The sequence below is a fragment of the Papilio machaon genome, chromosome 6 (assembly GCF_912999745.1).
Source record: "Papilio machaon chromosome 6, ilPapMach1.1, whole genome shotgun sequence".
NCBI classification, from domain to species: domain Eukaryota; kingdom Metazoa; phylum Arthropoda; class Insecta; order Lepidoptera; family Papilionidae; genus Papilio; species Papilio machaon.
The window spans coordinates 6,967,261-6,984,171 of record NC_059991.1 but is presented as its reverse complement, the minus strand read 5'-3'; the positions used below and the strand labels follow the sequence as shown (position 1 = coordinate 6,984,171).

At 34.9% G+C, this 16,911-nt stretch overlaps 1 protein-coding gene across 1 annotated transcript in view; it reads right to left on the bottom strand.

Moving 5' to 3' along the window:
- LOC106714968 overlaps positions 1 to 16,911 on the bottom strand; it is a 54,874-nt gene that overhangs the window by 26,669 nt on the left and 11,294 nt on the right. The window contains 7 exon segments of the mRNA XM_045678428.1: positions 5,880 to 5,961; positions 6,374 to 6,531; positions 6,617 to 6,742; positions 7,393 to 7,549; positions 7,821 to 8,011; positions 8,827 to 8,935; positions 13,851 to 13,986. Coding sequence (XP_045534384.1) covers positions 5,880 to 5,961; positions 6,374 to 6,531; positions 6,617 to 6,742; positions 7,393 to 7,549; positions 7,821 to 8,011; positions 8,827 to 8,935; positions 13,851 to 13,961 — 934 coding nt within the window. The 5' untranslated portion in view covers positions 13,962 to 13,986.

The following is a 16,911-nucleotide window of genomic DNA, read 5'->3' as shown; positions in this document are numbered from 1 at the left end:
ATTATTAACTCGTACTAATAATTACTGTTACGTATTTTTTATTGTTTCAGTAATAAGTTGTTCCCTATATTTTTCGTTCACTTATGTTAGTAAGTAGTTTATGTCTCGGTCCAGTGAGTCCTTAGATCAGCACCACTTTATGAACCACGTGCACTTCCGGCGACAACTTCAGTCTTGCGATGCCGATGCCGTATCGCTTCACTGACAACAACGTATGAGAACGAGTGTATGGATATTTATAAACTTGCTGTTTAGTGTCTCTATGTATTGGTTGATGTTACCCATTGTTAATAAATATATTAATCACTTCTAGCATTTTAATATTTTTTAGTACTGATATGTTTTTTTATTCAAAATAAAATAAATAAAAAAAAACGCCGACGGAAATGAAACAGAAATGATAATTATGAATGATGATGTTTTTTTTATTCAAAAATAAATGGGTATTCCACGCTGTTACTTAATTTCAGGATATCTTTAAAAATGCAGAACGAATTTTAAGTGTTACACCTGAATGCGCCTTGTAGCCCTAAATACAAAAATACATTTTTTTGCGTTCCATGAAAAACAAACATCTCGTGTCGCTACATATAAGTCTAGTATAATAAAAGTCTAATGTCAACTCAGTAATTAACAAAATAAGTCTGCTATCATACACGCCAGGGTACATAAATAAAAAGGAAACAAGGTTAGAAATATCGAAGCCACTAGAAAAGTCTATCTATCCAGCTTTAGTAGGAATAACGTGTTTACGTCATATAAAATGTAAGCAATTCTATTACACATTCACTCTTCTACGAAACCTTTGTTTTGGTATCTTTTTTGTGTTGTGAATTTGAGTAATTTTTGAATCTGCGATATCAATTTCTATCGAATTTCTATTGTGACGTTAAAGTTAAATTAACCTTCTAACGGACCGGTTTAAGAAGTATTTACTTCAAACTAGGATCATGCCATTGAAACAATGTATTCAAAGCTATTACGACGGTAGTAAAATGTAAATATATTCTTAGATATTAGCAATGTCCTAGAACTGAATACTAGAAGGTAAATATCAAAGCTCAAACGACGCTAAGTCTTGAAGCTTATCGACTAAGCATAACAACGAACTCGTTAAACCATTGCGAGACTAATTTGGAAGCATTTGTAAACCAAATTCGGTTCAACGAAAGCTCGCAGCGTCGTCGATTCGCTACGCCCACAGAATAATCGGGTATCACTGGCCATAAGGCTGGTCGTGCAAAATTTGAGATGCGCTTTCTCGTATTCTTCACGGAAATAATGCGTAAATCAATTTGAAAGCACATCACGATTTTGTTTTGTTAGTTGCATGTGCTTATGTGTTCGTTCTGAGTAGGATATACTTTCTTTTGGTAAATATTGCTCTGTAATAAAAATAAATTTTAAGGTCTCACAAAAATTTCATATTGATGTAAACGGGAGCGATAGAGATAGAAACTGAACTGAACATTTAACAACTAAATACATCGGCGTCACAATATGCTGTCGTCGTTGCAGCTTTCCACAGTCGTACAATTCCAAGTCACAATTAAATTACGCTTGTGGCAGATAAACAACACAATTAGACGAAAGGTTTCAAAGTAAATTAGCAACAACGACGTGCTTACATTACATGTATATCATGTTTTAATTTTGCAAAGTCACATGTTGATGTTTTCATATATAATGTTCAAATAAATTAACTTTGTTTTAGTTTTATGAAGGTTGCGTCCGACGAGACGAAGCACATCAATTCCCTAGGGATTGTTCCCAGTCCCCAGTATAATATAACACCAATGAATCTTCGCTACAAATACAGCCACTAAATTGAAGAGGGTTGTTTGCTTCCTGACATTTGAACACTTGATTGAACTTTGCCGATATAAATTTGATGGATGTACGTGCAGTCCCAGTTATAAATGAGAAATTTACGAGACTCCAATGTTTTTTGATTAAAACAGATTTGACATAAAGATTCTTGATTCTCGTAAAATTTTGGCTAATAAAGCTAGGAGTTTGATCCCACTTATTAAGTCACTAAAAGGCTCTCCTCAATTGCCTCGTAACGCGAAAGGTCAAATTGCTCTTTGTCACACAATTTTATGGACGCTGTAAAGAGTTCTTTTATTAAGGTGTTCCCTCGCAAAATGAAATTGCTGAATTTATTGTTCGAAGGAACATTGTGAACTCGGCTTGACAATAAAATCGAATCAAGAAAGTCAACTTCCAATGTGGCCGAATGAGAGCGTGCCTAACTAGAACAAAACAAGTTTGTAACTTACGAGCTTGCGCCGAAACTTTTGCTTAGAAACTTAACTTGCTAAAACTATAAACACATGGAATTTCGCGTAAAGAAACTTCCAAGGACGGTGTTATGCATATCGATTCGGCGAACGAACGGGCATCGAACCGAGGAACGGGTTAAAAATACCGCGAGCGGAGTGGCATGTGCGAGCACACCGGTCGGACTGCTCGGCCGAGTCGAGCCACATGCGTTTGTTTACAATCGGGCAGTGCGAGGCGCGGGCGGCGGGGGAGTTGGAGGGCCAACTTACGCCGGATGCCCCAGTCCATGTCTGCGGACGCAGTGGGCACGCGGCGCGGCGTCTGCCAGCCGACTGCCGACTGCCGGAGCGGCGATGGCGACGGCGAGCATTGTCCGCGCCCGGTCCCCGCACATCAACTACACACGGCACACGGCACACGGCACACCTCCAGTAGGTACTCCCATAATGTCCAAGCGCATCATTTTGTACCTACATAAAACTCTCCACATTGACCTACTTGGTCCACGATGTCGCGGTCTAAGTAGTAGTTTGCTTATAAAAAGAAATTGTTTTACCCTCACAACTTCCTCATCAGGATGATCTCATCAAGAAAATATATTTTAAATATGATCAGTACCTAATCATGTTAAAACACATAAATTTACTATTGCCTTTAATACATTTCTTTACTCTGAAACGCAACTTTATTCATGCATCAAGGTACAGAAGATGGCCTTTAATGCAATTAACATATTTTACCTATCGAGTTACGAAATAATAGTAATATTTCAAGACAGGTGCTTAGTTCTAACTCTACACAGACGACTATATTTATGTAAAGTGTATCAAATACACTAATATGGAGATAGGTAGTGACATTTTAAACCTATATGGCCTAATTATTCGTCAGCTGTGTAAGGCATGTCAAGCGATAATTAGGTACAGTATTTTTTCAGTGGGAATTCGTAGCGATAGATCTTGCAAACAAGTTTATTAAAAAATCCACAATATGGCTTAAAACTCCTAGTGTTGAAAAACGTTTTATAAGACACTAGCTTTTACCCGCGACTCCGTCCGCGCGGAATAAAATATAGAAAACAGGGTAAAAATTATCCTATGTCCGTTTCCTGGTTCTAAGCTACCTGCCCACCAATTTTCAGTCAAATCGATTCAGCCGTTCTTGAGTTATAAATAGTGTAACTAACACGACTTTCTTTTATATATATAGATTACAAAGTTTTCACTTATCATGATAAAAAGGACATATCCCATGTTGAAAATTTACTATAGAAGCTCAAAATTCTATTTTAATGCGATAACTAATAAAATAAAATACACGAAATCAAATAAATCTAATGTCATTCAATTATTTTTTAAAGATGGCATTAATAAGCTATGGAATACCAAAGAAAAAATGTCACCGCATTGTAAAATCCAGTTTGCATAGTCATTTGCCAGTTTTTCTGGCAAATGACCCACATCTATTGAGTAATGGACATTCAGAAGCGCCAAAAATCTTAAGGAGCCAAATAAATAAAATCCGTTGATCTACTTTATTTGAAACATTTCGTTTCATTGATAAAACTAACGATGATTATTTAAAATGCATTACAACTGTGTTATGTGATCGGAAAGCATTTTTTTAATGATTTAAGCACGTTTTGTTCTCATTTCTATTGCGTGCCCAAACTACGCATTCAATTATATGGTACCAACATTAAAAAAATATAAGGTAAAAGAAATTAGAAAATTTACATAAATTGACATTTTGAAATAATCTTTAAGAACATTACTCTAATTATCTAGGACCTAGATAATCTAGAAACTTCTATAAACGAAAGTCATTGTCTGGTCCCGACGGACGACCTCCATAAACGAGAAGCTTGGGTTTGAGAAACCTCTAAAAGCGAAAAAACTATCGCGGTCTCTTAAACTTTCGCTTAACATGGTTCCACTATACTTATACTGATTTAAACATCTGTTCTATGATTTCAAAGGCTCATGACTAAAGATTCACAAGTATGACATTATCATCCGCTTGACACGACATTAGTTAAAACGACACATAGGACGAAAACCGTAGATTCCGGCTGAGTGCCATAAACTGGTGTATAAATGATACAATACCGAGTTAAAAGTACAAAATTATAAATATAATATTATAACAAAATTTGTTAAATACAAATATGTTTTCACAACATTCACAACAGACAATAGATTGAAAGAATATGGATATAGTGTTGTAAAAGCAAACGAAGTGTTATATCTGGCTAAGCGCACCGCGCTCATCTCGCAATATCAAAACGACAGGCAAATTTATATCTTCCATTCATTTTATTTGCTTTTCACATTTCATACTTATTCAAGTGAAATTACAATGACGTGACTGAAACGAATCTATTCAACTGTATTAGAATGAAGTGGACTGATTTTCAAAAGCAAATATATTATGTACATATTAAAACATAATAGGAAGTAGCATAAATAACAGGTACATACAAACGCTGAAAGATGACTGTCTATGTCCAATACGGTTATATTATAATATTGAAATAACAGCCCGAGCCAAGGCTCCTGAGGGAGCCGTTGAGCTTAGTTACTCATAAACGAGGTTTAGTCTAAGCGCCATCTGTGTTCGCCCATCTCAAGCCTGGTGGAACTGTTAATGCCTCTTTAAGGCAAACAGTGGCTATTCAGTCACAAAATAAAACTATCTATATGTATGTGGACGTGGAAACTCACGAAAGTAAACAATTTTTCAGGACATATTTCTTTTAAAAAATATTTCATCTCTGACGGAGCTAATAAAATTTTGTATATTGACATTTTTTTTGTTTTACACACTTTAAAGTTACTAGCAGTCGGTCGCGGCTTCATCCGCAAATCATTTAAAAAAAACCTTAACAGGTACCAAAAAACTTAACCGTAACAGGTCTAGGTGTTGTTCCAGACTATGTTCTATATCTACGCCAAATTTAATCGAGATCCGTTGAACCGTTCTGGAAATACCTTCTAACAAACATTCATCCATCCATACATCTATTCATTCGCATTTATAATATTAAGTAAGATTACTATCTCTGAAAAAATCCGAGAATACAGTAATGTTCTATGTAAATGTTTCTGCAAAAACTTTGTAGCTTGTAGCCAATTATCTGATATATAAAATTCTCGTGTCACAGTTTTCGTCACCGCACTCCTCCGAAACGGCTTGACCGATTCTCATGAGATTTTGTGAGCATATTCAGTAGGTCTGAGAATCGGCCAACATCTATTTTTCATAACCCCCCCCCCCATTTAGTTTTTTTTAACTGCGCGCGGACGGAGTCGCGGGCGACAGCTTGTAACTCATAAAATTCTTCTTTAACCAGCGCCATCTTTGTTTCGCTACTTGCGACTTTTATGAATGAATACCTACTTACTAATACCAATAAAAATATTGAAAGATGGCGCTAAAAAGGATTAACGAATACTATTTTATTGTTTTACTAAAACATACTGTAGTAATAAACATAAGAAAAACACCAGATCTCTAAAGCCGATATCATAATCTTCAAATGTATTTTTACTTTACTAAGTATTACAGATAGTAAAAGTTGAAACATTACTCACTGCGATGTGGATGTGTCATCACGATAGCGAGCGGGCACTCGTCATCCTCCAGGATGTACTCCGAGTTATCTGCTGCATCCACCTGTTGTAAACACAACACAACAATATGATAACACATTCCATGACAGTACGATATTTGCGAATTAAAGTGAACTCACACGACCAGTCGGTAGCACTGTTAAAATAACGTTTTTGATTGCTTTTCGTTAATATCAGAATAGGTATGTGAAATAATCTTTAAAACAAAGTACATATATCTCTGGAGAAACTAGTACTTCTTTTCGCCATGGTTAACTTTTGGTGGTCGAGAGATCGCCCTCGACTTCATATTAGTGCAGAATTAAAAAATAAAAAGAAGCCTATAATATGTCAGCGCACATGAGCTACCTTCCTGTGAAATTCCCGCAAAATCGGTCCGGCCGTTCCTTAGATTATCCGGAACAAACGCGTCCTTGTGTACAGACATACAGACAGACAATATTTGTGGTATATACCTGTACAATGCAGTAGTGGTGCGGCTCGTGCCGTGAGAGGCCGTACTTCTCCAGCATCTCGCGCACCACCGCAGCGGCCGTGTCTCCTACAGACAGCAGCAGCGTCTTGTACGGTACATCCGGACATAGCGAGGACCCGTAGATTTTCAGTGTACCGCCTAACATTAACAAATATAAAACAATTGAGAATATGCTTATTTTCTTTTTTTTTTTTTGAACAGATGAGCGGTGTAACAGCATTACCGGTGTCAGGTCCGCCGTCCTTGGAACGGAACTGCTGCAGCTTCCTTTCGAGCTTCTGTTGCCGTCGGCGTCTCATCACCGCCTCTGGGTTGCTGATGCTGCGCGTGAACGACGTCTCCGGCAGCTCTGGATACACACACAGTTATAGTATCCGACGATTGAGTTAACGTGACGGGAATAAGGAAACCAATAAAGTTCGACGAATTGTATACAAAACAGAAATACGTAATCAAAAATATAACAACAATACAAGAATAGAATATTTAATATTATTATTATTTAAAGAAAACCACGGAAAGTAAGATCTATTATTGCATTATAGTGCCTTACATAATTTAAATCGCTAACAAACATGTTTCGGTAAGAAAGTGTTGCCACTAACTAGTCATAATGAAGCTAACTATGTTTCCACTGTAGAGTTGTTAAACGATACAGAAAATACAAATTGATTCGTCATATATCTAGGTTAAAAAAACTAACATTGCCTCGGATTTTTCGTTATACCAATGGGATTTATTTTTCCATTGGGTTGATTGAGTCTATAGAATTAAAAAATGTTTTCCCATCTGGCTGTCCGAATTGTAGGCCAGGCCGATCGGCCCAACGGGAAACACCTATTGCCTCAAAATAAAGTGTAGGTTTCCATTGCCGATAAGCTTGTATGTATGAAAAAGGACAATAGTTTACACGTGTTATGGCAGTGGAACTTAACGGTTAAATTTTCCACGATAAAAACTGAATTCTGTCTTCAAATGTATATACGTAGTTAAGTTTACCTGTGTAAAGTTTCTCCGCAATCGGTCTGTTTTCATCATTGGTGTCCGACTTTAATCTTGAAAGTTTCTCTTTCTTTTTGAGCTCTTTCTTTTCACGTTTTGATAATTTTCTTTTGAAGTTCTGATCTGATTTTTCATTGACGGAAGACAGAGGAACCTGCAAATTAAGACAAATTTAGTTAACATTTTCACTACATAGGATCCTTCCATGTACTTGCATTTAATTTTATAAATAATAATAGTGAATAAAAATGCAATGATTTTACATACATTATTTCTTTTAATTAATTTCGTGAAAGTTTAATTTGGGTACTCATAAAAATATGAATTGATTTTTGTAATTGAATATTCTGATTTTGGACCACGATTCAGTCGCGGGTCGCATAATCCTAATTTTTTTAGTGTGTTTAAGTAAAAAAAACGTGAACCTCGTTATTAGTAAGGCACTTGAGTAGGAAGCGTCCCTCGCGGTCATCGGTGTGCCAGTTGAGCTGAACGAGTAGCGGCTTCTCATGAGGCTCCAGTCGGCGCTCGTAGTCTGGTCCGTGCGTCTCCCACAGCGAGTACGAGCCCAGCGACAGCATGCGCATGTCCGGACGGAACTTCTCGATCAGAGTTTCTGGTGAGAAAAAAAAGCAAGAAACCACGGATCTTAAACCAGAACTATAAATTTACATTTTGTCTGAATTAATTAATTTAGCGGCTACTGTTAATTAAATATATAAATTTAATTTTAGTAATAAACGCTTTTAGTGCGTTTCCTTTAACATCTGTCAATTCAGAGTCGTTATTTGGTTACTAAAGGAGCCTCTTTAGTATAAATTTGTATGAGATATCTTAACTAATTATTGCCTAGAACTTGTTTAAAAGTTAAATATTAACTTTCAACATTTTCATGTTCCTAGTAACATTCCAAAACTGTAGATTTATCATAAACTTATCACACTTGTTGAAATTGATAACATTGATACTGTCTGATTAATTAATTTTACGACTCGTCCATAACGATAATAACGTGACATAATAACTTTAGCCTGAGCCTCTTTAGCACGGCATTAGACGACCTACTTTGCACTTAGAATGACTATAAACCAAAATCTCTATATAAAACATATCGTCATACCTCAATATATCCCCATTATATTTGATAAAACAGAGATAACAGTATGTTTTAAACGGATATATTCATTAATTAAATATTTTCATCTTAAAAACAAACGGTTGGTCTGTCATGTGCTCAATTAATAAGTTTCTTATACATAAACATATAAACTATCATTTGTTACCGAATCTGTTGGTCAACTAAATAAATTAGAAATATAATTTCTTAAGATTTTACAAAGCTACGTTTAAATTCTATTACAACGATATGATACAATACGAAGAATTGTTTAATCACATATATATAAAGTAAAAATGCATGTATATCTTTACCTATGACATCGCTAACTGTAGCGTCAGATGCGACGCGGATGCATTTCGTTGCAATCTTCTGGCCTGAGTCTTGAAAGTAGAAGCGCATTACACCGTGGAACTCCAAGTTCTGGAAATTAAAAGTTAAATAAGTTAAATTACATCACTATATTAACTACTTACGAAAAAAAATCTATCGTTTCCACATAATGTACATTGTGTTGGCGTAATTATTATTGATTTATTAATTATATTGTAGATCTTAATTTAGAAGCAATCTTACTATCTTACTACTATTATAAATGCAAATGTTTAGATGGATGGATGGATAGATAGATGGATGTTTGTTTGAAGGTATCTCCAGAACGACTGTATGAATCTCGATGAAATTTGTCATGGAGGGAGAGCATAGTTTGGAAAAACTTACAGGGCGACAACTAGTATTTAGATATATGAAAGCGCATTTTATTTTATATGTGCATTTGAGTCACAGTACAAGCCTAGAATTACACCTTTAACTTTACGATAGATATCAGTCGTGTACACACGGAAACATTTTATCTCAAGCGCATTCTTCACAAGATAAGGATGGTTCACAAAGCAAATTGTTTTAAAATGAAGCGCTTACAGGAGAAATCTACTTTAGATGGAAAAACTAAATTATGGAAAACCAGGGAATAAACGTTTTGTAACATTTTTATTTCAAGCGTGCTTGCATTTTGATACTTGAAAAATAAGAGTTTAAACGCTTTTAAATGGTAACAACGTGCTTTGTTTTGTTTACTTTCGCTATGTTTCATAAACACTGAGTCATAATGTTAGATATTTCAATGAAATAAACAAAGTTTGTAATTCTACAGACGTTTTCTAAACACATTAGGTCCGCAACATATTTCTATATACTTTGTAAACAAACTAAGGTTTAGAGAAAAATGATCTGACTAGTTACAAAGTCTATTTGACGCGAAATTGGTAAAGCAAACAATGCACTATTGTTTAATACATTGTACTAAATCGAATGAGTTAAATAAAACTATGTATTAAGTATTCTTACTAATATCATAAATGCAAATGTTTCGATGCATGGATGCTTGGATGGATGAATGTTAAAAGGTATCTCCAGAATTGATCTAATAGATCCGACTGAAATTTGGCATAAATGTAGAACATAGTCTTGAAGAATACATAGGTTACTGATAACGTTTTATTAAATTCCACTTGAATGGAGTCACGGTCAACAGACAGTAATAATAATACAGTCAAAACCGTTTATGGCGACATCGTTTAGAACAACATACCGTTTAAATTGACCAAAATCAAAGGTCCTGGTTGAATGTTATATACATATCTTTCCTATTAATACCTTTCACCGGTTGTTACAACTATCGGTTTTTACGACTCAATATGAGTAGTCCCTTCGATGTCGTTATAACAGATTTTGACTGTAGTATAATTTTAAGTTATACTCGTACAATTTGGATTGGATATTATTCATAATCATGATATTATTGTATTGTAAGTACAGTCAGCTTCATAAATATAGTGGCAGTCAAGATATCCAAATATATAGGAACACCTAAAGTGATCAATTATATAAGTACAACCAAAGTCATCAAATTAATTGAAGCATCCACTATGCTCAAAAAGATCGAAGCGTTCACATCGTCTAATATATGAGTACATTCAAAGTGCCCATAATTATAGTAACAGACAGAGCGTCAATAGTAACGAAGCACCGAAAGTATGCAAAAATATCGTAACATTAGACAAAATTGAACTCTATCTCTATTCACTTAAGATACACTTTGAAATATACTACTTCTGTTAAATTCATTTGACATTTTATAATCAAAACATTTTTTTGCTATTTACTACAAGTTTACATCCCGCATGACAGATACTAGATAGGTAAGCAAAATCAAATTTTAATTTGTCACCATCTAAGCCAGTTTGGCCTTACGGCTTAACTGTTCGCTGTCATACGCAGTTTTGGCGATTCGAATCCCAAACTTTTTTTTACATTTTTTAAGGTTTTTAATTTTATTATCAAAGCGTTATATAAAATTGAACTTTATCGCAACAATTATTGGTTACAATAGTAGTCGAATACGACATCTTTAAAAATTAAGGAACCACAATATTCCTTGTCCCTTTTTTTAACCGAGTCGTCATTAGCATGTTTTTTTATTGTTCAAGTTTGTTATTGTAAGTTTCGTCATTTAATTCCGCGCGGACTATGTCACTGGCGACATCGAATACGTGTAATAAATCTATGCTTGGAAAATTCTACTGTAACCGGACTGAAGATACCTAACAGTAAGAGAAAAATATTTTGATACAAATTGTCAATTAATTTAACACAATTTGTATACTTTCAAAGTGTATTTCAAGGATATGGATATACGAGTAGAATTCAATTTCAATGACCGCAATGACAAGTGAAAACACTCTCCGCCCACTCGCTTTATTCCGAGATGGCCGAACCTAATCGTTATCATCAATATCAATATCAATACATAGTATAAAACAAAGTCGCTTTCGCTGTATGTCCGTATGTATGCTTAGATCTTTAAAACTACGCAACGGATTTTGACGCGGTTTTTTTTAATAGATAGAGTGATTCTTAAGGAAGGTTTGTATGTATAATAAATGCATAATATAGTAGAGAAACACTGATAAATTTAAAGTTTTCTAATGTGATGTCGTAAATAAGCACGTTTTTTTGCGCTTATATTGCAAACGCTGGCTGAACCCTACGAGATAGACCAAAATAATGTACTACAGTATTGTTCACCTTAAAAAGTTCAACAAAAAAGTCCGCGATGGTATATGTCTATCTCTTAGGGATAACCCAGCATAACCATTTTTATTCTTTTACGAAGTGATTTTAAACAATACAGCATTAATCCTTATCCATTTACAATACTACTACAGAATAAATTGTGCATTTATTCTGTAGTAGGTATATTTTGCATTGCACCCGTGCGAAGCCGGGGCGGGTCGCTAGTTTTATATAAATATTTAATACCCCAAAAATAAAAATTTAAAATTGTTTTTGTTAAGTAAAAAACATATTCTAAGTACATTACCAGATTTTTCCTTTTCATTAAATAAATCAAGCTCTATACATATATTGATAATATTGAAAAATAAAAACCTTGTAAGCCTGGGATTCGAACCATTAAACTTACGTACTGCGGCGAAAATAGTAAAACACTGAAACTAGCACATATTGTGACAGAGTAAAATTTGATATTACTTACTAGCTTTTACCCGCGACTTCGTCCGCGCGGAATAAAAAAAATGCTCACAATATAAAAAGTTCCTATGTCCGTCTCCTAGTTCTAAGCTATCTCCCCATCAATTTTCAGCTAAATCAGTTTGACCGATCTTGAGTTATAAACAGTGTAACTAACACGACTTTCTTTTATATATATATATAGATTAGGTATCTGTCATGTATCGTCAATTTATAAATTTTAAACTTTATAATAATAAGAAGAAAAATGTTGGGTTGTCCGATAAGTTCGTGCCCATTTTTAAGGGAAGTTTTAAAGGCCCTTAAGTTTTGGAATACGTCTTTTAAATTATATTTGTTCGATTTTATTGCAAAACGTCTTATGTATTTCGGCAAAAATTAAGTGAATCAGTTTTTATAAAACTGATAGAAAAGAACGAATCGTGTCCTACCATTTGTCAAAATATGGCTGAAGTTATCCTCGTTTAGTATGTACTAGCTTTTTCCCGCGACTCCGTCCGCGCAGAATAAAAAAAAAGAAAAAGAAAACGGGGTAAAAATTATCCTATGTCCTATTCCTGGTTCTAAGCTACCTGCCCACCAATTTTCAGTCAAATCGATTCAGCCGTTCTTGAGTTATAAATGGTGTAACTAACACGACTTTCTTTTATATATATAGATACTAGCTTTTACCCGCGACTCCGTCCGCGCGGAATAAAAAATAAAAAGCGGGTTAAAAATTATCCTATGTCCGTTTCCTGGTTCTAAGCTACCTGCTCACCAAATTTCAGTCAAATCGATTCAGCCGTTCTTGAGTTATAAATAGTGTAACTAACACGACTTTCTTTTATATTTATAGATAGATGTGTTATCTAAACATGTCATATGTTTTCAATAATTTTAATATATTCGGGTCTATTCTAAGCTACCTATTAAAAATCGGAACGAACTTATTAGACAACCTATTATGTTGATACAAAGCGTCAAATGAATTTAACAGAAGTAGTATATTTCAAAGTGTATCTTAAGTGAATAGAGATAGAGTTCAATTTTGTCTAATGTTACGATATTTTTGCATACTTTCGGTGCTTCGTTACTATTGACGCTCTGTCTGTTACTATAATTATGGGCACTTTGAATGTACTCATATATATGACGACGTGAACGCTTCGATCTTTTTGAGCATAGTGGATGCTTCAATTAATTTGATGACTTTGGTTGTACTTATATAATTGATCATTTTAGGTGTTCCTATATATTTGGATATCTTGACTGCCACTATATTTATGAAGCTGACTGTACAAAGGAAGGAAGTACACACATGTAAACGTATCACTACACATCATAACGTTAAGATTACTTAGTTTTAAAGAGAACGGTAACGTCTCGCTCGGTCATACAGTTTTCCGAAAATCTTAAACAAACTCATTGTTTCAAAGAACAATTGTAAGGTCGCGCCGACGATCACCTGTTTAGACTGCCTTACTATGTTTATGTAGACTGCTTTATAATATGTTTACGTTTACTAATTTTTACATAAAATTTTAGTATCTTGTAACATGAAAAGCAACTTATAGTTTTATGAATACAAATCATTGAAATTAATCATGGCGTAAGAAAACAAAAGAAATAGTGCAAGGTACTTGAAAACTTTACGCTTGTATTCTGTAAGTGACAACCTACCTAAATGAAGCCAAATAATTCGTACAAGATCTGGGCCTACTGAATCAACCAGCCTTGAAAAGCAACAGTACTCTAAGGACATTATGGTTATCACAGAGTGGATAGGTGTATAATGTGAACTTGCCTCATTGGGTTCGCTGAGCTCGAAGAGGTCGAGCCTATTGGCGTTCCACTGCTGGATCATATTGCGCAGCACTTCGCGCTCCAGCATGCGCTTGTCGCGGTCCGCCTCCATCCTGTCACCGCATCAAGTACAACACCTGAAATAAACAGAGACGCACATTAATATTGACAATTTTTAAGATACTTTCATTGTTTTCGGCATAATATCACCGGCAATATCAGGTTAATTGTAAAGGCGACTTCAAAGACAAATCGTGAATTTGACGGGTGACATAACCACACAAATTTCGTAACAAGGACTTTTTCATTATTCGTTGTTCTAACTTATCAGTACGCAGTAATGTTGTTTTGTATGGAAATAGAAATGTCCATTCTAATGTAATAGTGCGTAAAATACTAAGGTAAAAGTATATTTTCGTTTGGTCTGTCTAAATGTAGAGTACAAAGAAAGTGTACAAATAGTATCAGTAAACTCAATTACGTTCGCCGTGTGTTCTAAAAGTAGATTCTCTTTTAAAGTTGTTATACTTTCTTAAATGTCAAGGCTTTCACGATGCGGAGGTTCGATAAAAACGGCACTCTGTCCCAGAATTAGTACTGAACGAAAAAAACAAATTATGTAATACCGTGTGCATAATGTCAATATTGGCATTGAATAAAAAAAAGCAGATTAACTTCACGGAAGGGTAAATAAATACACGTACATTATTAAGACAAGAAAAAAGAAGATATGTGGATACTGGCCATCACGCTGCATGCCAAATTTTATGAATATAAAATCATAGAATTGTAAAACTGTTGAACCAAACGCATAGTATCAGTATGCAGTGCATCAAAATATTGCACTTAACAATAGTTGACAATTCATGTGCACTGTAAACATTTCAACTGCACGAATATTTTATATCGATTTTAATTTGCAATAACAGTCCTATGGTGACTTTCAAAGGGGAAAAGCGTGGCCAATAATTCTCACCGGCAATCACTTCGTTTCCGCTTACTTTGATTGATGACGCGTTCATTTCACACAGACTACCTATACAAAATACCTATGACATTTTATCAGTACAATCGCTTAGAATTATGTACTATTAAAATATATGTTACAGAGTGTATTACACATACTATATTGATTTGTTAATTATCTCTATACAGATGCGGTTATTACCTATTGTGATACATGTCTATATTATACCTACTTATGCCAAGACTTCATCGTTCTTTTCTATTGCAAAAGTTTCTTTTTGATTTAACGCCTTTGATCAATACTGATATCGTTCCCCTGGCCAAAAGAGCACAGTTTTATTTAGTAGTTAAACTCTTACTACTGCCATGTTTATTTAAACTAATGTATGTAGATCATTGATCAATCCATGTCGACGAATTTAGCAAAAGAATATATTTCTAAGTGGGCGGTAGCGGCTCTCCTGGCATGTATGATGCGCAGGCGCACCTACACGCGCATGCCTGTATTTATAACACGAACATATGGCCCGGCGCGGCCGCCACTCAACACTATATAAACTCAATATTGGCTCACTATAAAAATCTATTGATTTCTTTTTTAATTGAGACACGGTAAAACTGTTACTAATCACGAAAAGAAATACTAATTGTATTGCGAAAACAATTGCCAAACTGTCTTAGTATTAAAACAAAAGCTTTTTTGTTGAAAATGCTAATTGTCATGCAATTGTTGCTGAAAATTACAGTTAACTTGTACAAAATAGCAATAAATGCTACACAGCCACCATCTTACTTGTACGGCTAAAATATTCCAAACGGACTGAAATTAAGTGGAAATAAAAAAGCCTTTTTCAGTAGGTACCTTTCAAATATATTTAAATAAGATGTTAGGATAGACTATCAAAAAAACATATTAACACTACGACATGTTTGTACATACAATTAAAATGTCAAAAGAACTACGCAGTGCCCAACATACGTTGTACGTCCACCTATGTGGATAGGGACGTTCTAACGTTTCAGGCACGTACCTGCCCCTAGGCGATTGTTTACCAACCAGATATAATGTTACGTGGAAACGTGCCGCAATTCATCCCGTTAGTTTATTAATGTCCGCCGGTCGTACTGAAACGTTTGTTATGTTTGGTACACTTCCGTTAGCGTACCGGGTACGAACTATGGCAAACGTGGTACCGCCGCTGGTACGCGGATCGTTGACTCGTAAAAATAAACACGCATCGTTTATTTCACAACTTAAGCCAATTTATTTTCTTTTTCATTTTCTGTATACTATAAGCAGCCGGCCAATTATTCTCACTTTCGTTATCGTAAGAATTTTACGTTACACCTGCTGTTTGAAGAATTGATAAAGTTTATTAATAGGTAGTCTTTTAATGTCTAACGATAATATATTGAATCTACCAACGTCACGTAGGTTTAGTAAGATAGTAGTTAAGTACATGATAGAAATAGAATGACAAAGATAAAAATCTCAAAAACACGTTTACACAATTTACTTTATAAAAAAAACCACTTATCCCAAAGAATAGTGACGTTCCTTCCAAGTGGCTAGTGTAAGGCGATATGTATACAAGTGCGCCGATAATAAGTTCAAAGAATCATTCTACCTCCTGCAACTTAAAGACTATAATTTTAAGATAACTGAAATACAGTTCGGTTCAGTGATTTAGGAATCATGTTGTGTATAAATGATACCAAGTGAGTGGTTGGTTGAAGTTGTCATCGTGTCGGAAGTTCACGCTTGGGCGCCGACCTTGCCCCTTCCTGTTCCCGACGCGGAGAGATCGTGACCATTGCCTTTCTTACCTATTCGATTTCAATATCATAATGTGAGATTCTATTATCCATACTTCTGTAGACGAAAATATTGTTACCTCTGTTTTTGAAAAAAGGATGAGATGGATAAATATAAGATCTCGTAAATGTGTTCCAGCAGTGAAAACCCACGAATACCGCTTAATACCTTAATATCGCTGTGCCATATAAAAATGAAATATGTTTAAAGAAAGCGCGGATCAAATTTAATTATTATTAAAATAGGTACTTATAACTCATCGAAAGGCTTGTGTAAAGAT